We start from the raw sequence: 21,915 nt of genomic DNA on the forward strand, positions 1-21,915 counted from the left end.
CAATAAAATATAAAAGTTAAAAAAAAAAGGTGGCTGAAAACTCTTGTTTATATATATTAAATTATCCTTCTGTAAGATATTTAACATTCTTAAAGGACACAGCCATCATAATATCATAACTTACATTGACTATATAACCCCTCATTTGTATTTTTGTTTTCTAATTAACATTCTTATAAAATTTTTAAATTATATATACAAATGTAAAATTCAATAAGTTACTGTATGAATTTCTGAGTCATTTCATATTTTAAACAGTAGAACATACGTACTCTTAAAGGGCCCTTTACTTGATCATCTTGCACCAATTGTGTGGTATTGTCCTGTTTCAGGAGTACCTGAAAAATATTGTTGCATAATAATTCACGTTACTTTTAAAACAATACATTTATGGTAACACTGTAACAACATCTTTGAAATATACTTTCTTAGGATCCTGTGGTTACTTCTGTTATAATACTTATTACATTGTCTTGTATTTATGTTCATTGTCTTTCAAATTAAACTGTGAGCTCCTTGAAGACTAGAGTTCTCCTTCATCACTATATTCCCAGCAGTTAGCAAATGTCAATGCATATTACAGGCATTTAATAAATGTTTGCCGAATTAATGAACTATAGAAGATTTATAATCTGTAGTGATTGTGGTAAAAGCTTAGAACTGCCTTCATTGCTTTTATCAACAAGTCATAAAAGGTTCTGTCACCAAGTATACAAAAAACAATATTAACTTTATTGCCTACACGCAAGGTAAATTAAAACCAGAACTCTTTGGGTCCTTCACTAAGTAAACCTGAATATCAATCATGATTTGCAATTCAGTTATAAATAAGTGCTCCTTTCTATTACAGATCCTCCCGAATATACAGGGTAACCATCTAACTACAGCAAGTACCCAAATAAGAAAATTCAAATTCTAGATAATGCATTTATGATTAGACTTCCCAAAAAAAACCCAAGGTATTAATTTTAAATTAAATAAACAAATAAATAGCCATGACACTAACAAAAAGTTAAAATTTTCAAAGAATTCCAAGGAAATATTTAATAATCAAATCCTGTATAGCTGACATAGGCTATATGAAACATATAAGAAATGAATGTCAAAGATATCCTAATAATACTTGAAGAAAAGTTTTGCTGGCAGATCAGAATTTAAAAGAAATTTTATAATAGTCATAGATAAATCTACCTACCACACAAAACATGCTCCTCTACTTCAGTGGTTCTTAAACTTAAAACATGCATTAGAAACACATGGAGGGCTTGTTAAAACACAATCACTAGACCCCACCCCCAGAGTTTCTAACTCAGTATGTCTGGTGTGAGGGCCTGAGAATTTGCATTTTAAACAAGTTCCCAGGTGAGGCTGATGCTGCTGGTCCAGGGCCACACTTTTAGAATCACTGCTCTAGTTCGTTTATTGATTCAACGTTATTTTGAGTGCTCACTAGGTATTTGGGATAGAACAAGTCAAACATTTCCTCTTTTCAAGGTGCTTAATTTTTATAGGAAAAGATCAGGAATATAAGTGAAAAGCAAACTGCAAAACTGGAAGTACAGCACGATCCAATAATAACAATGACAACACCACTGTTAAGATAGGCACAGCACAAAATCTAGTAGACCGCATCAAATCTCTTTGTAGTAGTCTCAAAGAGGACTTTCATGAACTTTATCATATAGCTCTAGAATGTTAAAAATGTTTATAATAAGTATGGTTACTTTAGTTCTAAATAAGATTATTAAAAACATTTATATAGGAAAATTACTATAATGAAACAAAAAATGTTAACAGTATTTTTGAGCGGTAAGCTGTATTAATCCTTCAGTACATTTCTATATTTCCAATTATTGAACGGGAATAAAGTGTTAACTTTTTTCTGATCATGAAAGCATCTTCAAAATAAAATTCCTAAATCATTTTTAATGCTGTCTTGAAAACATAATCCCCACTGTATTGTTTTTCCTAGTCACCTGAAATTGTTTCAACCTGAACATTATGAAAAAGAAGAAAACAGATTACGGCCTAAGTAAACATAATACCACAAATAGGAAAGAGCCAAATGACAGGAAGTATCATGAGCATGGTATTTCCACAGAAGCATTTTGGAATAATTTCTCATTTTGAGTTCTTCATTTCTGAAATCTTAATGTGCTTTTCCTATAGTTTTATATGTAACAGTGTTTTCACATAGTAATGATTCAATAAAAATGCTGATTTGTAGTCTGCCCTTCCCCAACGCTTTTCAATCCAGAGTTAACAAAGCTGTTACATAAAAAGAAAAAAAAAATTACCTTAACTTTTACCAGCCTTTTCACAGTCTTAATTTTTGCCTCACAGAAGGCACCCCGGTACTTGGCACTGACATCAGTTCCCACTGTCAGGTAGGCAGGCTCATCCGCCGCCTGATGAAAGAACATAAAATGGAAATTCATTACTATTTTCCCCAAGTCTGTGTTTAAAGTAAAAAGAACAGTAGCACTACTTATTATTAATATCATCGATAATTTAAAAAATACCCCAAACACTCTATTTTGTAAACTATATCCTGATAACATAAAACATTTAAAATTGTAACTGGAAAGTATCACTAGAAAAGTATAATGATCTTTTTTCTCCAGATAAAAAATGTTCTAACAATTCTACAATATAGTTAAGAAACTAAAAATAAGAAAAAACAAAAAAAGTGCAAGTATATGTGTATTACGTATCTCATAAAACTTTCAGTAATTCAATTGTGGCCTCTGGAAAATTTTGTTTTCTAATGAAAACAAATATTGCTTTTAAATTAATACTAACAATACATAACTAAATGTTTATTAATATATAGCTACATAAAGGCAACATCTTTTTGGACATGGTATAACTGTACAAAATAAGAAATAAAGTGAATTCTTTTGAAAGGAAAACACTATTTGGAAAAATCATTGGCTAAAAGCTGAATTTTAAAGGTTTAAGTTTAAATTCAGCCAATGAATGCAGAGATATCAACTGATGGCACTAGACTTGTAGCTGTTTACCACACAAGTTTTCTTCCTATAAAAAAAAAGAAAAAAGAAAAAAAAAGCTTTCATAAGAGATGTCTTTTAGCCAATGGCCATAAGAACGATTGAGAGATGTGAGAAATTTCATTTTATGATTCATTTTAATCTTGACAGTAACAGAATGATTGCTATCTCAATCTGTTATTTTACCCTTTTTTTCAAAAGTTAAGTGTATTCATACAAGCTTGATTCAACATTGTCAAGTGCAAAGGTTACAGTGTATATCTTAAGAAATACACTTTCAGGTAGAAAATGATTTTCATTTTCTAACAAGTTTTCCCAGCTAACATTAAAGGTTACATGTATCACTTCAAGGAAACAAAAAAGCAAGAGAAAATTTGGAAAATGATATATTTCTGAGCTTAATATTGAAACAGTAAATGACAAAGGAATTAAGTGCCTTTTAAAGTTAGTGCATTTACAAATAATACAAATTGAAGTGGGATACTTTTGGCAAGTAAATATCTGACCTGAAACAATCAATGCCACAGCACTAAGGACTGCTATACCTTCCTTTCCCTTTAAACTCACCTACAATGTTTTCAATATTAGTTGTCTTCAGAAGAATGTCTATGTATATATTTAGATTGAATGTTTTAAAATATTTATTATAACAATTGAACTAAAACTATTAATTTTAATTCACTTTCAAATTTTAGCCACGAAATATCACCTTTATCCCCAGCAGAAATGATACCTCCCTTGCATATTTCTTTCCATAGAAAATCGCACTGGCACTGAGGAAGAATAAAAATTTCAAAAAAAAATCCCCCAAAGAACCAAAGCAGGACAAAAGCTTTACTTCTGCAAAGGTTGCTGCCAACACAGGAAGTGTTTAAAAATACTAGCCCAATGGACAATGGAAAGGCTACAACAGCCTTTCCAAAGTGCTAACTGCTTCAAAGAGGGGCCGAACTGACTACGTTTGGACACAATGATCATTTCTCACCCATTCAACACGATCTCCTTTTCAGAAAGCGCTGCTTAGTAGAGGAACCAATTTTGAGTAGGGAAAAAAAAATGACATTCCACAGCACCAGCCTCAAGACAGGCAGTGCCCAGGGCACGAGGTTCAGAGTGGCGCTGACTCCACTTACCTTCATCTTTATCGGTGACTTGTGGGGTTCCAGCTCAACGAGCTATCTTCTCCGTCGCTAAACCACGGGGAGGAGAAAGCACAGAATCAGTCTACACAGGGGAGCGACTCAGGGAAAGAAAGTAAACAAATGCCAGCGGGGAAGGGCAGAACCCTCATCAGCGAAGGGATAAGATCCCCTCGGAGGGTACCCAAGACGCAGGAGCTGGAGGGCAGCGAGAACCCCACGGGCGCCAAAGGACAGCCCGTTCCGCCCCGGAGTTCGCCAGCGGCCCACCGCGCCCCCGCCTCGCTCACCACTTTGACCCGAAAAGCTCAACTCGGAGCCCCTGGACCGATCGCTCCGGAAAAGGGCAGGGCGCCGTTTGGGCTTCCCTGAGTCCCCGACAGGCGCAGTCGCGGAGTCTCTGGTCCGCCGCCCCCCGGATACCCCGACTTCGGCCCGCGCCCCGCCTCCGCCGCTCTACCCCCTCCGCCCGCCCCGGGCCCGCGGTGGCGGCAGCGGAGTGTCACGGCGCCATTGCTCTCCTTCCTCCGCTCTGCACCATGTCAGGAAGAAACGCTTCTTCACCCGAAGAGGCAGGGGCCGCGGCCTTCAGCCGGAGGCGCGAGAGTGAGGGGAGACCCGCGGAGGGGGAGGGGGCTGGGGGGGCGGAGAGGAGGAGGGGAGGTGGCCCGGACAGCGAGTGGGAGGGGAGGGGAGCCGCACAGCGGCAGCCACCGCCTCCTCCCCGCGCCCGCCTCAACTTTTTGTACAGCCCAGAGAGGGACCTGCCCCTAGCCCCTCGGTCCTGCTACGGACTCCACTGGGGAGGACACGCCGCGGAGTTGGGGGGCCGGCTCCCCAAAGCAGCCCGCTCCTTAGGGCGCGGAAGCAAACTTAGCGGCGCGGCCAGCCTCACAGCCATTTTCCCGGGGAAGCGGCCGAGGAGGCGGCTGCGGCGGCGGTTCCTGCACTTGCTGCCACTGCTCTCCGACTTGCCTCTTCTCCTGCGCTCGCCGCACCGCTTGCCTAGCACCTCCTTCCCCACCTCCAAAGCTTCCAACTGCACCGGGACTCCGGGCAGCATCGGCAGCAGCAGCTGCCACTGCCGCTTCGTCCATTCAGTATCCCCTGCTTCCCTCCTCCCCACCTACCAACTGCGGGTGAAGTGCGCGCTGTCAGCTCCCGAGTCCTCCGCCCCACTGGCCCCCGTGGGCCCCAGTCTGGACAGCACCACTCCCGGCCGCGGCGGCAGTTCCTGTGCCCGGTTCCCCACTCGCCCGATTTACTGCCACAATCCACCAAATAACAAGCTGTTGAGCAGACTCGCTTCTACACGAACTCCTATTGGCTGATCATGACGCCGAAGAGCTTCGGATTGGAGCTCGCTACCTGCCGTCCTCATTGGATGTAGCTCTGAAACTTCACGGATTGGTGCGAAAAACAGCAGGTAGGACATCTTCCACTTGTGATTGGCTGTAACCGAAGTCTAACATGATTGGAGAAACAGGTATTGAGTAAGCAATTCCTGAAACACGATTGGTAGAGACGACTCCGGATGTGCTTGACTGAGCACTGATTGGTAAAATGAAGGGTCAGGAAGAGCAGTTCCGCACGAGGATTGGCAGTGGAGTGTCCCATGGAAACCGAACCCGGAGCTGCGGCCAGGATTTGCACGGGGGCGGAGCTCGGTCTTTCCAAAGCGCCTGCGCCAATCCGACTTCCCGGCGCCATTTTGTCTGGGCAGCTGTGGCCGCAGTTCTATCGCATTTCATGTTTCTGGTGAGAAGAGAGCCAAGATTTTCTTCCGTAGTTTTTTTTCTACTACGGCACTCATCCATGGTTCCCTCCAGGACAGCATCTAGTGAAGGTCAGAGGAGTCGCAGGCCTGCTTAAAAGGTCAGTTGGAAGCTACGGTTGTCCGATTGACTGGGGGGATGGCGCAGCGCTAGCGGCACCGGAAGTGGAGGGGCCACTGGGCAGCCATGGCGAAGTTCTCCCTGCAACGGGGTGAGAAGTGGGGGGCGGGATGAAAGGGGGCGAGGCTTCCTCTCCCGCCGCGAAAGAGAAAGAGGCGGAGAAGTCTTGCCCTTCTCTTCCTCCGGTCTCATCCTTTGGACTCCTCTCGAGAGCCTGAGAGGTTTTCTGGGGTCTCCTCCTCTCCGAGCAGTTCTTCCTCCCTTTGGAAGTGCGTTTAGGGAACTTCTTATATTCTCAGCCAAGTGTCACTGGCTGTGGGCGGCCCCTTAATTAAGATGGGGAAGGCAAGGTTCTTAGATATATACTGCGTGGGGAGAGGTGTTTCCGCGTGTTCCTCACGAGATTAAGCTCAGGTTTCGGAACGCTTAGGAGTTCACTTGCATAGACGCTGCTACTCTGGCCTTAGACAAGCAGCTGTTCCACACTGCACGAAGCTTATGCTTATTATTATTTGTTTTAAAGGAAATAGCAATGGTTTTGCAGGGACAGAAAACACGTTAGATAAAAGGACCTTCCTGATAGGATTTCGTTCAGAGCAGCCATCGATCTTGTTATATTAGCAAAATCTTGTGTTAAGTGAAACAAAAACACATTCGAAATGGTGGAAATGGGAGTATTAATTGACGAGAAATAATTAGGAAAATGGAAAATATCATCGATAATCCACGTTGACAAAATTTACTCAAAAAGCTAACATTTTAACTAAAGTCAGATCAATTTTTCATTCATAACAGTGAATGTATATGTTGGTAGTCTACTGAGTAACCTAGATTCCCGGATCTAGATAACTTCTTAAAAGCCTTCTCATAATACCTGTTTTGAATCCTATTACTATATATTGGTGAGGCTCCAGACTAGAAAATGGTTGAGTGATTTAATAATTATTGGGTTTCATTGGCAGTTGGTCTGAAGAAAACAGGACCTCTCAGTGACAAATATCCAGAAGTATTAACTGAGGTGAGTTCCAGTATCTGTAAAAAAATCTTTAGAATTGGGGAGACTGCCTGGAAAACTATTTTGTGGACCAGTAAAGTAGAGCCATAAATAGCAAAATGGAAGAATGGTAGTTGAAAGATGGTTTTTTTTTTTTTTGGTCAAGGGTTCAAGTGAGTCTCTACAATTATCTCTCAGATGTGATATTTTAGAATGAAATCTCAAGTCTCAAGGTTAGGACGTACTTACGAATTTGTCTATCCATTCATGCGGTTCACATTTCTGGATTTAAGTACTTAATATTTTATCATGGAATAATATGAACATTTTTCGTGAAATTTTTTCTCCCTATTTAAAATTTTGGCATACAGGAAATAGGTATTTCAATAAGGAGGGAAATGATTTTTTTTTTCTTAAGGAAATTATAAAACAAATACTGCTGAATTTCCCAGTGGGTAATCACCTATAATTCCACTACGAAACTTTGAACTGTTATTATCTGATCCAAATAACACGTCAGTAGGCATTTGGGAATTACTAAAAAAGCAAAAGAACACAAAAGTCTCTTGTAGTCCCTCCACCAAAAGGTAATTACAGTTCATACTACACTTATACAAAGGGGTTTCTCTTTTTCATTGGTTTTGTTTTACAAAAGGTCATTTGAGTTGTGTTTTTTGTCACCCATTTTTTTCTTTGTAGAAAACATTGGTAACATAGGAAATATTTTGTTCTTAAAGCATTTTTCTTGGCTGCATAGTATTCTAGAAGATAGATGTACCATAATCCATATAATCTGATCTCATAATTTTTGTAATAACAATATGTCTGAATACCTTTGTGTATATTTTGCAAGATTTTAGATAAGAACTGACATCAATGGCTAAAATTTCTAAGTATCTAGATCTTTCTTCACTTCCCTGATTATTTCTTTAAAATAAATTCCCAGAAGAAATATAAGGCCAAAGGGATTGTACATTTAAGGCAATAAGTTCCTTATATAAGATCCATATAAGATCTTTATACAGTTGCCCATCAGAAAGCTTTTGGTCTTACTGCACTTATATTTTTCACTGTCTTTTTTGCTTTTACTACATTTTCCCCCAGTTTTTTTTCCCTTTAGCTTTATTTTTTAACTTTCTCTTCTGGTCTCATTTAAGTAGAATTATTACAATCTTTAAGTCACACGTATAGTAATATAAATTAGAGAATTTTTATTGGACCTTAGGAATGATTTCTTAAAACTAAGATTTCTTAAAACTAATAGATTTTTCACTCTGAGTAGTCAGACATGTGTCCAGTGAAACATTTTGCTACATGCAATTGACACTTAGAGGTTGAGAAAAACAAATTGTTTTTATGGTATAGTTAGTTGAGTTTAACTATTTTTTCTATGTTTTCCTGTAGCCTTCCCTGAAGTTTTCCATCCTTATGTGCATTCTTTTGGTGCTTTTGTAACCTCACAGGACCCTTTACATGCCTCTCTCATAACATTTACTTGGCAGTTGTTTGGCTCTTCCCCGGTTTGAGACTATATCCAGAGGGCAGCAACGGAGGTTTTAATCACTGTTATGTTTGCCTACCTGATACGTGATAGATACTCTGTCAGTATTTCTTATGAATCTGTATGTGTTGTACACAAAATATGTAAAATAAGCTAACTTACATTTTATTTAACAGTAATTCTTTTCTGAGAATTCATGATGTTTCACAGATGCTGTCTTAACCTTGAAAATTTTTTTAGTGTTCTAAATATTTGAGTTGATAATTAATTTGTAATTCCTAATATGAGAACTCATTAAGAATAGTTACTCAAGATTTTATTTCCTCAGTTTTTTTAAGGATTTTATGGTATTTTAATGGAAGGCAACTGTAGATGAATATTAACTAAATCATTGCCAGACCATCTATCTCTTAGGTATGATAGAAAGAAAATTATGATAGAATTGTGTTCTGTAACCTATTTCAGCAGGCCCAAATTAATAATGTTTCCTACAAAGTCAAAATTGTCAAATTTTTAATAATGGTTCTATGATGAAAAGCTATTTTGAAAGCGGAATGTTTTATTTGTTCAGGGCTTTCAATGAAGGTATATAATTAGTTTTTCAAAGTGACATTTTAGACTGAAATCTCAAAATTAGAACACCCCTATGGGATTTGTTTACCCATTCATGTGGTTCCCATTTCTGGATTCTTAATTACGGAACACTGAACATTTTCATTATTATTATTTTTTTTTTTTACACATGGTAAAATATTTGACATGTAGAGATATCAGTGAAAGTGTTTAGAAGTAAAGCAGTTTTAATGGAAGTATTAAAACAGTCTGTTCTGAGGATGTGGATATAGCATATGCAAATCCAAAAGAATCCTTTCTTTGTCTTCTAGACAAAGAATGGAAAAATGAAGGAAGGTGTTCCAGTTTTAAAAGACCTGAATTTGCTATCTATTAAAAATTCTATTTCTGGTAAGCAGTTTTACTTAACTATTCTTTGGTAATCAAGATTGGCTGTGTTACTATCATATATATCTCTTGAAAAATGATGGAGTTTATACCATTGTACAGCTATTTCTCTAAATGTCTGTGTAGAGAAGTATTGTAGAACATTGCTGTGTTGAATATAGATGCTTTCTTAATGAGTTTATTCTGGAAAATAGCAAAATTTGTTTATTTATAACCAAAGTAACTTTTTCAATCTCTGTATGGTCTTTTGTCCTGTTAGATGTCACTGCTGATTTTGTGGCCACATGGAGTCATGATACTGCTTTTCTTTCATACATAATTAAAACTAGAATGACAGCATATTTTAGGATTTGGATTCAAGCTCATTTAGGTTACGTGGTGGCATTCCTACGTAGCAGGGATCTATGCTGAAGGACCTTACTGTCAATAAAAGGAAGAATAAATTAAACATGGGAAGTAAATAAAAATAGTTATTTCAAAAGATTCAGTCAATTTAGATAACTTTTTAAAGATTTAAATCATGGGTCACAAGAATAATAGATTTATGAAAAGTTCAGTATACTACCTAATTGTTTTTGTTTGTTTGTTTTTAAAGATTTTTTTTTTATTGGGGAATTGGGATTGGAACAGTGCTGGGGAATTGGGGGAAGGGGAACAGACAAGTTGCTGTCGTTTTTGTTCTTCAGTCTAATTGTGGAGGACGTTGCTTCACTGGCCCAAGTTGACACCATCATTGCGCTCTTCCCGGGCAAGGCAGATCAGTCGCCGGCTTCTGGACGGCCGCTCACTGCGGCTGCTGGCCACTCATGCTGGCTGCTGGCTACATACGGTAGCCCATGGCAACCCACTGCCACAGGGGCTGTAGCCTACCCCGTTGTTGCCAGCGATTCACAGCAGCCCAGCTCCAGGTTGAGCTGTTGTTCAGCATCTTAGCTGTAGAGGGCAGTGTCACTGACCCTTATATGTGGGATCCGAACCGGGGCCCTCTGGAATCCCAAGCCAGTTCTTAACCATCGCGCCACTCGGCTGGCCCACAACCTAATTGTTTTTAAAAACAGTGTTTGATAATGCAGAACAGAAGGAAATTTATTTAGCAATCATTGAAGGCTTTTCAAGGTGAGAGGTGATATTAGGTTGGTGCAAAAGTAATTGCGGTTTTTGCGTTGTTGAAATTTGCCGTTTGATATTGGAATACATTCTTAAATAAATGTGGTTATGTTATACATCATTTTAATAGGTATTTCTCGCTTTATGTTTTTTTGCTAATGACTTATTACTTGCTGTTTATTTATTTATTTTAGACTATGGAAATGATGCTAGACAAAAAACAAATTCGAGCGATTTTCTTATTCGAGTTCAAAATGGGTCGTAAAGCAGCGGAGACAACTCGCAACATCAACAACGCATTTGGCCCAGGAACTGTTAAAGAACGTACAGTGCAGTGGTGGTTCAAGAAGTTTTGCAAAGGAGACGAGAGCCTTGAAGATGAGGAACGTAGTGGCCGGTCATCAGAAGTTGACAACGACCAATTGAGAGCAATCATTGAAGCTGATCCTCTTACAACTACACGAAAAGTTGCCAAAGAACTCAACATTGACCATTCTACGGTCGTTCGGCATTTGAAGCAAATTGGAAAGGTGAAAAAGGTTGATAAGTGGGTGCCTCATGAGCTGACCGAAAATCAAAATCGTCGTTTTGAAGTGTCATCTTCTCTTATTCTACGCAACAACAAGGAACCATTTCTTGATCGGATTGTGACGTGTAACGAAAAGTGGATTTTATGTGACAACCGGCAACGACCAGTTCAGTGGTTGGACCGAGAAGAAGCTCCAAAGCACTTTCCAAAGCCAAACTTGCACCAAAAAAAGGTCATGGTCACTGTTTGGTGGTCTGCTGCTGGTCTGATCCACTACAGCTTTCTGAATCCAGGCGAAACCATTACATCTGAGAAGTATGCTCAGCAAATCGATGAGATGCACCGAAACCTGCAACGCCTGCAGCCAGCATTGGTCAACAGAAAGGGCCCAATTCTTCTTCACGACAACACCCGCCCACATGTCGCACAACCAGCGCTTCAAAAATTGAACGAATTGGGCTACGAAGTTTTGCCTCATCCGCCATATTCACCTGACCTCTTACCAACTGACTATCACTTCTTCAAGCATCTCGACAATTTTTTGCAGGGAAAATGCTTCCACAACCAGCAGGATGCAGAAAATGCTTTCCAAGAGTTCATTGAATCCCAAAACACGGATTTTTACACTACAGGAATAAACAAACTTCTTTTTCGTTGGCAAAAATGTGTTGATTGTAATGGTTCCTATTTTGATTAATAAAGATGTGTTTGAGCCTAGTTATAATGATTTAAAATTCACAGTCCGAATGTGGTTGGACGGTTGTGATTAAGAATGCCATTATATAAGGAAGGCTATGTTTAGGACAGTGAGTAAACAAGTTTGGAGAGGATGACTGACTACATAGGGAAAATTGTGTGAGGCCAAATTGTGAATGTTTCTAGAATTAGTTGAACATCAGAATTATATGGGGTGCTTGTGGCCTACACAGGTTTGGGAATCTCTAGAGAGCCTTGAAAGCTGGGATGTTTGCATAAATAGTTTTATTTTCAAATTTTACAAATCACAATGAAACTACACCAAAATCACTTAATCCCACCCCAACATTAGATTTTTAAAATTTCCTTCTTGTCTGTATATAGTCTTTTTTTAGTCTTAGAGTAATTTTTATTTTTCTTTGTTCCTTTTAACATTTTAATAAGTATTCAGTATGACTACAGAGTCACCGTAATTTTAATGTCTAAAAATATTCCATCAAACTGTTTTATCTGTAACTTCATTTTTCTATTACCTGACCATGTAGGTCTCAAATGGTCATTGTAGGAACATTTTTCTGACTCTTAAAACATTGCCATGTTGTTTTCCAAAAGTTACAATTTATACTATCACTGTTCCTGTGAGTTTAACTGCCAGCATTGGGTAGTCTATAATTATAATCATTTTTGCTAATTTAATAGGTGAGAAATACGTTGAGCGCTTTTTTTTTGTTATGTTTTTGTTAACTAGTGAGGTGGGACCTTTTTCTATAATTTCACTTACTGAGTATTAGTAATAGGTTGTTTATTCAAGACTTGTGTCCATTTGTATGTTAGAGTCTTGATATTTTATTTCTTAATTCTTGGAGTTTATTATACTATTAGCTGCAAATATTTTTCTATATAGACTTATCTTTTAATTTTTGTTATTTTTATTGAGGGTTTTTGAACAGACACAGGAGTATGATGTCCACAAAATGTATTATTGGAAAATTATTTGGAAACTATCCAATGTGACTGAAGAAATGACACAAGAATTGGAGGTAGGCAAACAATTAAGATAGTGTTGCAGTGGTGTCAACATGAGATGAACCTGGAGTAGGACCTGGAGAGAGAGAAGGCAATAGGTGAACAAGAGATTGTGAGGGGAAAAAAAGAATTGACAACATTTCATCTCTAGTGATTATAGAGGTAAAGGAGAAAGAAAACAAACGACTCAAGATTTTAAAGAGCAGGCAATAGATGATACTGTTAACTAATTTGGAAAGTGAGGAGAGGTCCCTGGTTGGTAAGGAAGATGAAGTCAGTTTTAAACATGCTAGTTAGAGCTTAAAATGTCGAGTAAGCATCTAGTCTTCCTTTTCTCATGCCTGTGAGATCCCTAATTGGGACCAAGCATGTGCTGGACCTTATATTTTGTATATTTTGAATTTCAGTTTCATTCTTCCATTAGGCTTTGGTGCTTTTACCAGGGGTTTCGTATTCCCAATTTTTAAAGTATAACTTGAAAAGTTACAGTGAATTAGTAAGTAAAATAAGTGTAGGGAAACCAGGTGATTGTCAAAGTAAGGGAAGGTTAGATTTTCATGATAAAAAATTGTAGTATTAAGAAATCATCTTCTAAAATGTATGTATGCTTTTAAATTGTTCGATATGTGGGGTTAATTATCTTTCCACCCTCTTCCTCAAAGGACTAAGTTTTGTGTTTTATTTTGATTTTAACAAATATATGGAGGTAACAGATATAATCCTGTGTAACATGAATGTTTAGCCAAGATTCTTTAAATATATGAAATCTAAGTAAATATGTTAATTTGGAAACCACTTTTATTTCAACAGATGAAATTTAAGTGTTCAGTTTAAGGAAGGACTTTGGCTGTTAGACATCCAGAATGTAAAATAGGCTAATTTTTGAGTGTTCTTCAAGAGGAGCTTAATTTAACCAGTTCATCTCCATTGGTCCCCTCCCCTCCTTTTTCCTAGGGTTTTAAAAAATGTTTTCTGCTATATTGTAAGGAAAAAGTTACAAGTTGTTTTAGAAAAAATAAATTTTTTAAATGTCCCATTAGGTACCAATTACGATAATTTTTTCATTTTGATTCCACTTTTTAATTTGTTTTTATAAAACCATTTTGGGATGGTATATGAGCTTAAGAAACAAATGTACTTTGTTACATATAGCAAGACTCTTTGATGTCATTTAAATAATTGATTATAAAAAAGTTTTCCTATCACAGCGGTAGCTCTGAGTTATAAAGACATAATCTATAGATTGAGGGAAAAGTAATACATTCAGAAATATAACATTTTTTCATTAGCTTTTTAGCATTCTTAGTTTTTAATGACTGTGGTTATATGTATATTTTAATTGCTTCTCTTTTATTAATCCCTTGTCTATGGTACCTTTTATTTTTCAAAGATTTAAGTCATTAGAGTTACAGGATATGTCTTCTCCATGCCCTCCATTAGAATAGCTTTAAAAATTATTCCTGAAGAGCAAGGAAGATACTTCCAGCTTTAGAATGGGTAGGTGTGGCCAGGCTTTTGTTTGTTTGTTTGTTTGTTTAAGCTGAGCCATCCTGCTACCTGTTGGTAGCTCAGCTGCTGCTCAGCTCGGGTTGGGCATCGAACTGCTGTTGCTCAGAGCTCAAACTCTTGAGCAAGCTCTTAACCAACTGAGCCACTGGCCGGCCCTGGCCAGGCTTTTTGTGGGAGGGGTGGTTTAGGGCAAATTTCTTAGCCTCTGTGCCCCATCTGTAAAATCGGCATTGTAGAACTGACCTGAAAAGGTTGGGATTAATATTAAATGAATTAATACATGTAAAGAGCTTAGAATGATGCCAAGTATTTAGGAAGCACTCAGATAGTGGGTGGTATTGTTCGTGTGTATAATGATGTATAGTGCCTGTCATTAGTGTGTCATTTGAAGAACATCTTAAAAGAGTACATTATTTATATACCAAAAAAAAGCATCTAAACTTTTTACCTCCCATTCAATATCTTCCTGAAGGTCATATCAACGTTTCTCTAAAGTTACTTCCTACTTTTCAGGTATTGGCTGCAGTCACACTGAAACCGTCATGGCTCCTCTCTACATGCTCTGTGTTTTCGCTGTTCTTTGTTTTTATTCATACTTTTACCACCATCTGGGATGTTGCCCTATCACAAGTTCAGAAGCTACTTTTTAAATGAAACTTTCCTTGATACCTCTAGATAATCTGTCCATATGAATTGCATGTATTTCCTCTCACATGATTCCTACCACTTTCTATGTTGCATTTCAGCTTTGTAGTCACTTCACCCACTCAGATTTTCTTCATTAAATTATGACGTTCTTATAGACAGAAAACTATACCTTATCTTTGTAGGTTTAGAAACAGTCACAGGCCTTAGTAATTAGTAGCCGCTCATTTGTGGAATCAAAGTTAAGCTAAAAGGTGAGGTTTAATGGACAAATGCTTGCCTGTGAAAATGTGATTTGTCAGTGTTTGTACACCAGGAACATCTTGCCTGATCAGTTACTTAAAATGAGATCACTTGAAGTTTTAGGAATTAGATTGGGTCAGATTCAAGAACATGTAGGGGGTAGAGCATAATGGGGACCATCCACAGATCAAGAATTTTCATTAGAATGTTTTCCTCTTTTTTTTTTTTTAAGATAGTATGTCTAACCATCAGAGGGATTGTTTTTCTGATAGTAACTGATTTTTCATAGATCTGTCCACCCACTAATCTTCCTTAGCACTAGTGATCCAAATTTGTGAGAAGTCTGGCTAGGACTCAGGGTCCATCTGCTGCCAATAACAATATAGCAACCACCTGGCTCAATCAGTTATTGAACCCATAATCTCACTCTGCAGGTACATTTTTTATCACAATGCCATAATGCGTGTTGGCATGAAAGTAAGAGTAGGCTCAGAATTAGGAACTGGGTGAGACACTTCATGAGGACATTTATTTGATCCTTGGTTACTATAATATTGATAGGGTCTTCACCTCTAGATTTAGAAGAAATGGTAATGGTGGGAAATGGATAGAGACGTTAAAATATCAGGCTCCAGGTCAGCATTCATAGAGCTAAAGTGGCAATTACGTACTCTTAGCTCAAAAATTCTCAACTTTTACAGTAGTTCACTGGGATGTTGGATTAAGTATCGTAATATAGAAAACACTTATTTGAAAACCCGATGGTCTATGCTGTCACCATAAGCCTGTTCTCATTGGTTGTGACCTGGGATACATTACTGTGCATGAGAGTTTGCTTTTAGAGAATAAGGGGCATGGGGCTAGGAATTTATAGCTCTTAATATCAAACAGTTCCAATCCAGCACAATTGTTTTCAAATAAGAATTCCTATAAGCATACTTTATAATAGCTATGTATTTCTGAAAGGTTAACTGATACTTAGCAACCTCTGAGAATCAGAAGTATCAGACTGACTCTATTTTAGCACTTCAGTTGCTGCTATTCCTACCGCATGGGATCAACTTGTGAGAAGCTTTAATGTCCTACCTACTTCACTGTTTATTTAACAAGTGCTCTGAATGCTTTCATTGGCTCGTAAAACAGATATTAGAAATAAGAGCTAAGTAAGCTCACTGACATTCATTATAGTGAAGTTTCTACTTTGTGTATGTGTGTAGTGGCCACACACAACAAATAAAAGTACCGTGAACTCCAATATTTTTTCCTGTAGTTCTTTAAAAAAAAAAAAAAATCTGTTGTAACCCACAAAGTTGATTTCATGACTTCCTGAAGGTCTCAAACTGGTTTTGGTGGGGGCGGGTGGATTGACTAGATAATAATGCTTTACATTTATTCGGTAGTTTAACATTTTACTAGGTACTTGGATGATACTATTATACTATACCCTTAAGATACAAATTAAGTTACCTGATAAAAAGTTAAGATACAAATTAATTGTTACCTGAAAAATGCTTCTGTTGTTTCAAGAGCAGTGGAATTGGAGGGGCTGCAGAGGGCAACTGGAAGAAGTCATGGGGGAAGGGTTCGTTTTCTTCTTTCCTTTTGCTGGTTTGTGGTATGTTTGGTAGTGTGTTATTGAGTCTGCTGATTCTCACGGCCCACTTAAGGGATTTGTATTCATATTTATTTGTATTTAGGGTTACCTCAAATCCTACAGCAAGCATACACACTTTTACCCCAAGTAGGTTCCCTCAAACCAAACCAAAAATCTTTTTTTTAATTTTTGTCTTTTAGTGTTTATATGCAGTCATAAAACTGCTTCCAGTGTTTGTATAATTTTGGTGGCTTAAGACAGATCAGGGAGGAGGGTTTACATGAAGGAACATAACAAAAAAACTTTCTTCCTGTTTCTTGGTTCCTCTATGTATCACGTGATATTATCTTTGATACCTTTAAATTGCCAAGGTAGCCTTGGTAACCAAGGCAAATTTTTTGTTTCCTTCTCAAATGTGAAGTTCTGCATTTTACTACACTGTCACGAATAACTAGGCTGTTACCAGTAAATAGCTTAAGCCACAAAACTTGCTTCTCTATGCTGCCAAGTACTTCCTGTTTTTTCAGATTTCCATTTAGGGAAAAGAATGGATTTAGAGTAGATGAACCCGAGTTTCATGTTTAAAGAATTTCTCCTGAAATTGTTTGGAAGGTGTCCAAATAGCGAGATGGTGGGAAAAAATAGCACATCTTGCCTACACATGAAGTCATTTGTGAGAAAGCTTCATTTGGCTTTGTATCATGAAAAAAAGGGTTGCCAGGAAGAGAAACTTTTTGTTGCAGAAATAGCATATGACTTGCCAACATTGTGTCTTTTGCCTTTAGGCTTTCCATATCAAACGTATTTCAGTTTGTGAATGAATCATTACACTGCCTGTTAATGAAGAATCTATGTTCATTTCTAGATTTTTCCTCTACAAATATGTAAGAACTGCATTCAGCCACATTTATTCCATTTCTTTAGTAGAGACAGGTAAAAGGTCAAATGGTGATTAGAAATGGGCTACATTGTGAATACAGAGTATCTTTGAGGGGAGAGTTACATTAAAATGATTTTAAGATTCTTTTGTTACTAAAATAGTAAAGAACATTTATTAATTATAAATGATAGATTGTCACTGTTTTATTCTATGAAATCGACTTCTGATTGGGTGTTAATAGAATGTGTTAGTATAACAGACTTGCAGTGTAAACTTGAATACCCTGATATTGCTGGTAAGGGAATCTTTTGTTAAGGTTCTTTTGCAATAGCAGAACCAAGTGCTTCTATAAAATTTTCTTCGACCAAATTGACCTGGCCCAACTTAAGTCAGAGCTGTTGTTCTTTTTTGACCTGTCAATAAAATATGAAAGGTACTTGTTAATCCTGAATGCTTGTGCAATTTCTTCCTTATCACCTCCCTGGCGTTTTGGAAATTTTTCAGAGAACTGGTGCTGAATTTTAAGATATTTGAAACCATCTGCTATAAAGGTATATTTTGGTTTCTAGAAGTTTCAGAGAGTGGGGTACATTCTGGCTTATGATTGACTTAATTTCTGTATATTGTACCAAGGTATGGTTTGGTTTTTGGTGTTGATTTCTGTTTTTGCCTATGGATGTCCAGTTGTTATAGCACCATGTGTGAAAAAGCAATATCCTCCATTGATTTGTCTTTTTACTTTTGTCAATTGACCATATTTGTGAGTCTATTTTTAGACTTCAGTCTATCCCATTAATAAGTCTAAAAAAAAAACAGTTCTAAAATTTTAAAAAACATGTCTTTATACCATTAGCATTTATAGTCTTGAAATCAGGGGGCATGAGTCTTGTTTTAAATTGTTTTGGCTGTTTTAATTCCTTTTCCCATAAAAATTTTAGATACAGCTTGTAGATTTCTTATCACCTCCCCACCCCAAAAAAGAGCCTTTTGTGAATTTGACTAGTTTACAATGAATGTAAATCAGTTTAGAGAGACAATACTTGAGTCTTCTGATCATTTTCGCTCACCCACATTTTCTAATTTTCAACATAAAATCTCACACAAATTTATACCTAAGTATTCTAGTTTTTGACGCTACTTTGAATGGTATATAATCCTCATTTTATAGATGAGGAAATTAACTTCCCCAAGGTGACACAATTATTAACAAAGCGTTTGAAACCTACATGAGCTTATAAACCACTATCCTAGTTTTAATTACAATAGTTTTATTATGAAATTGTTGTGGTTACAATGATGGCAGAAAGGAAGCCCTAACTTCTTTTAACAAGAAAAATACCATTACCACACTTCTAAAAAAGAATTGGTCCCCAGAGTTTATATATTTTCTGAGCTTGGGTTTTCCAAATCTGTTCAAATCATAAACCAAAACTTTGTTTAAAATATTTTTAATTTTTCTTTTTTAGGTACCAGTCTCAAGGTTTACAGTAACAAGGTACTCAAGTCTTTTCTGTTAATAAATTTGTAGTCTTATCCAAAGTAAAATGTACCAGTCTTCTGCCCCCCAGAGGCTAATCATATCTCAGCACTATGGTTACATAGTGCCCCTACAATTGAACCTAGATTATTAAACTTGTATAGTACATGAAAATCAATTGCTTCTCTTTCATAATAGCTGAAGAGTTGGGTGTATCTGCTTAGTTTTAGATTTACCTGATATGGTGTGTATACTAGTTTTCAGGTGGCTTAGCTGTTCAAATTTAGGTTTCTTTTGAACCAGTGTCTTTAAAAGTGGTTATAGTTATACTGATGTGAATTTAAGAGCACATGTGCTCATGGCACAATAATAAGAGGTTCGTGTACTGTTCATACTTTGGAAATTTGGAAAAGTATAAAATGACCATTGTCTGTCTATACGTAGATCCAATTTAGTATAGTTTAACTGTTTGACCAAGGCCAACACTGGTTTCATTCTGAGTTAAATCTACTGAGTTGTAATTTTACATAAAAGCAGCCATGGTAATAAGATACTGTTTTGGGGTTGTTTGTATAATAGTTAGCTATTCACGTATAATGATTTGCTATTTGAACTACAGATGCTCAAAGTCCAGCAATACCCTGCTGCTAAACTCAGTGCCTAGATTGCCTTCCTAGGAAAACATGATAGTTAAATGGAGTGACGCTGGCATGAGCCCAATAAATGGTGTGTATACCTGGTATACTTGGCCTGAGTTCAGATTGTTTCTTCCTGCTGTAAGTGCTACTGTTGCAGGCCACGATATTGATTATTCCTCAATAATAATTCTGTTTACAGAACACTTTCACATATATTCTCATTTATTTTTTAGCATAAAATATGGGTGTGTTTATTGGAAATTTACAGATCGAGAAATGTTTTAAGTGACAATAGCAACTTTGTGGATCCTTAAATCCACTTATCACAATAAAAGAAAAAAAAATTCTTGATTCTCCAATCTGAAACATCTTTCATGTCTGTTACACCTAAAGGTTAGCAGTGGCTGATGACCAAAATCATTCATCAAATACAAAACTGGGCAATGGTGTCAATTAATTGCCTAAGTTGGTAGGTACTGGTAGGTACGTCTTACACAACATCCCAGCAGGATATATAACCTTTAGATTCTAACGGAGTAATGGAATGGAGCTTTGAATTAATTTGATTCCAAAACCTCTGTTTGCAATATTTTAACATTTTTAAATAGGCATGAATCACTTTTTAAATGGGCATCAACATTTTAATGCTGAGTAAATATGTGCTCAGTTCCCCCCCCACACACACATTTTTCACATTTTTGTCAAGCAGATATTAACCAAACTTCAATTGTTACAAGACAAAAATTTAATGAAAATTGTTTGGTGGGTATGGAATAACCCACAGAGCTAAATAGTTACATGGGGGCTGTAGTAGAAATTTAAAATTGTAGCTGCTGAATTTACTGTTACATGTTATCATCATCTGATTCATCTTCTTCCTTCAAAGATTCCTGTTAAGAGAAAAATCTTGTTTAAAATCAATTTTTAACCACTTACAAAAATTCTTTATAAGTGAAAAATGAACACTGGTTTAGAATAAGACACCCAAGTAAAGAAAAGGATAATTAAATATACCTTACTCTAACAATCAATTAACTATATTCTTGATAGAATATATACAATATGAAAGCATTAAATGTCCTGAAAAACCCTTGCCGTTCTCACACAAATTTTTGGAACCAGGGCACCTTCATCCCCATTGAGGATAACCCAGAAAATTTTTATCCTTAGTTCAACTGAACTCTTTATCATTTAATAGAAATCAACCAAGTTCCTTCATTATTCAACACTTATGTCCATGGAGTTTTCATGCGATGGCTTACCTTAGCATATTTCTCTGCTTCTTCCCTTATGTCTTTGGGAACAATTTCATGTCTTCCTTTAGTTACTAGAAATAAACCATATATTTAAATGAATTAAACACGAGGACTATATTGTAATTTGCAATACTATGCAATCTACCCAATCCACAGCTAAGATCCATCTAATGTTAATGTTAAAAAGTTATACTTGGGGGCCGGCCGAGTGGCGCGATGGTTAAGAACTCACTTAGGATGCCAGAAGGCCCCGGTTCGGATCCCACATATGAGGGCCAGTGACAGCAACTTGTCTGTTCCCCTTCCCCCAATTCCCCAACACTGTTCCCAACCCCCCAATTCCCCAATAAAAATCTTTAAAAAAAAAAAAATAAGTTGGAATAATACAACAAGATACTTTTAACTCATTTTTGTGTTTTCTCCACATAAGAGATTAAATCTGCCCAAATTTAGTTCTTATGGAAACAAAGAATAAATTATGCTCTGATTTATCCTAATGCTATGATAAATCCTGAGTATTCATTAATGTATAGCATGATTAAAAAAATTTTTTTAGGGCCGGCCGAGTGGCACGTTGGTTAAGAGCTGGCTTGGGACGCCAGCTCTGTACAGCAGGGCCCCAGTTCAGATCCCACATTGAGGGCCAGTGACACTGCGCCCTCTACAGCTAAGAGGGTGAACAACAGCTCGACCTGGAGCTGGGATGCCGTGACTCGCCGGTGATGGTGTAGGCTGCAGCCCCTGCTGAAGTGAGCTACCGTGTGTGGCTGGCAGCCAGCGTGAGCGGGCAGCAGCTGGTATGAGCTGCCAAGAGC

General features: G+C 37.3%; 3 protein-coding genes across 4 annotated transcripts in view; 1 reads left to right on the forward strand and 2 right to left on the reverse strand.

Moving 5' to 3' along the window:
• Nucleotides 1–5,659, reverse strand: part of ARID4A (AT-rich interaction domain 4A) — a 60,013-nt gene extending 54,354 nt beyond the window's left edge. Inside the window, exons 1-4 of one of the 2 annotated variants that reach the window (XM_019644801.1) lie at nucleotides 5,281–5,659; nucleotides 4,145–4,201; nucleotides 2,298–2,408; nucleotides 273–338 (exon numbers count right to left, since the gene is read on the reverse strand). In XM_019644801.1, coding sequence (XP_019500346.1) covers nucleotides 273–338; nucleotides 2,298–2,408; nucleotides 4,145–4,150 — 183 coding nt within the window. In that variant the 5' untranslated portion in view covers nucleotides 4,151–4,201; nucleotides 5,281–5,659. The remainder of the gene's footprint in view (nucleotides 1–272; nucleotides 339–2,297; nucleotides 2,409–4,144; nucleotides 4,202–5,280) is intronic. The other variant, XM_019644810.1, reaches the window with a different exon arrangement.
• A 402-nt stretch (nucleotides 5,660–6,061) lies between these two features.
• LOC109383953 (histone-lysine N-methyltransferase SETMAR-like) lies at nucleotides 6,062–11,853 on the forward strand. Its single transcript, XM_019644837.1, has 3 exons — nucleotides 6,062–6,314; nucleotides 7,008–7,063; nucleotides 10,802–11,853. Exon 3 carries the CDS (start codon nucleotides 10,805–10,807, stop codon nucleotides 11,831–11,833), a length of 1,029 nt encoding a protein of 342 aa, XP_019500382.1. The 5' UTR covers nucleotides 6,062–6,314; nucleotides 7,008–7,063; nucleotides 10,802–10,804; the 3' UTR covers nucleotides 11,834–11,853.
• Nucleotides 11,854–20,048: 8,195 nt separating this feature from the next.
• Nucleotides 20,049–21,915, reverse strand: part of PSMA3 (proteasome 20S subunit alpha 3) — a 22,593-nt gene continuing 20,726 nt past the window's right edge. The window contains exons 10-11 of the mRNA XM_019644824.1: nucleotides 21,107–21,171; nucleotides 20,049–20,734 (exon numbers count right to left, since the gene is read on the reverse strand). Of these exons, the coding sequence (XP_019500369.1) occupies nucleotides 20,690–20,734; nucleotides 21,107–21,171 (110 nt within the window). The 3' untranslated portion in view covers nucleotides 20,049–20,689. The remainder of the gene's footprint in view (nucleotides 20,735–21,106; nucleotides 21,172–21,915) is intronic.

The sequence above is a fragment of the Hipposideros armiger genome, unplaced genomic scaffold, assembly GCF_001890085.2.
Source record: "Hipposideros armiger isolate ML-2016 unplaced genomic scaffold, ASM189008v1 scaffold_5, whole genome shotgun sequence".
Taxonomy (NCBI): domain Eukaryota; kingdom Metazoa; phylum Chordata; class Mammalia; order Chiroptera; family Hipposideridae; genus Hipposideros; species Hipposideros armiger.

Bases quoted from the DNA above. Each gene is read 5' to 3' on its own strand.
- LOC109383953 (XM_019644837.1), top strand. From the start codon at position 10,805: ATGGAAATGATGCTAGACAAAAAACAAATTCGAGCGATTTTCTTATTC.